Source organism: Aplysia californica, unplaced genomic scaffold (genome assembly GCF_000002075.1).
Source record: "Aplysia californica isolate F4 #8 unplaced genomic scaffold, AplCal3.0 scaffold00638, whole genome shotgun sequence".
NCBI classification, from domain to species: domain Eukaryota; kingdom Metazoa; phylum Mollusca; class Gastropoda; order Aplysiida; family Aplysiidae; genus Aplysia; species Aplysia californica.
The window spans coordinates 129,903-130,752 of NW_004797908.1; the positions used below are offsets into that span (position 1 = coordinate 129,903).

General features: G+C 46.5%; 1 protein-coding gene across 1 annotated transcript in view; it reads right to left on the reverse strand.

Annotated features, from left to right (window-relative positions):
• The window catches only part of LOC101861766, a gene marked incomplete in the record, with an annotated part of 12,403 nt that overhangs the window by 7,776 nt on the left and 3,777 nt on the right, over positions 1–850 (reverse strand). Inside the window, 1 exon segment of the mRNA XM_005107865.2 lies at positions 175–436. Within this exon segment, the coding sequence (XP_005107922.2) occupies positions 175–436 (262 nt within the window).

Below are 850 nucleotides of genomic sequence, written 5' to 3' on the forward strand. Positions count from 1 at the left end.
TCTCTCTCTCTCTCTCTCTCTCTCCTCCCTCCTTTTCTACCCCCTATCTCTCTCTGTCTCCTTTTCTCTCTCCCTCTCTCTATCTCTCCTTCTCTCTTTCTCTGACACGCAAACATCCTCCCCCTCCTATCCCACCCGCCCCTCAAATCTATACACACACATATTCGTACGTACCCAAATTTGGACCCTCCAGATCCTCCGAAGACATTGTCCACGAAGTTATTCCCGAGCCCTCCAGTGTTGGCACCCCCAGTGCTGTAACCTCTCACCCCTTGACCTCCGGTGAGACCTCCGGTGAGACCTCCGGTGAGACCTCCGGTGAAACCTCCTGGGTTCAGACCTCCAGTGCTGTAACCTCCAGTATTCAGACCTCCAGTGTTCAGACCTACGATGCCTTTGCCTGGCAAGCCCACCAAGCCACCTCTGCCCCCAATAGCTGGAGGAAGATATTGCAATTGATAAACCGACCGTTGCGTTTACAAGAAAAAAATCAATGAACCCCCTAACATTGGCTTTTACAAAAAGATGTAATGTAGGCCTACCGTTACTTTAATGTTATGTACATTTTCAATTTTAGATTGAGACTTTTACCATAAAATGTCAAATTTTTTTATTCTTGACCAAAATGAAGCCGTGCTAAGAACTGTTGTGAATTCAATCAACTTCTGTTTCGCGCGCTCATGCGACCTTATGCAGTCGTGAGCACTGTAACATTCTTACTAAACTAACATAATCGTTGTTTTTTTTACAATGAAGGGTAAAATATTCTTAATTCCTCCTCCAAATCCCACACTCCCTCCCAATCTCTTGGCCTCTCCCGAAATCTCAACTCCCTTTCCCTCTACCCCCC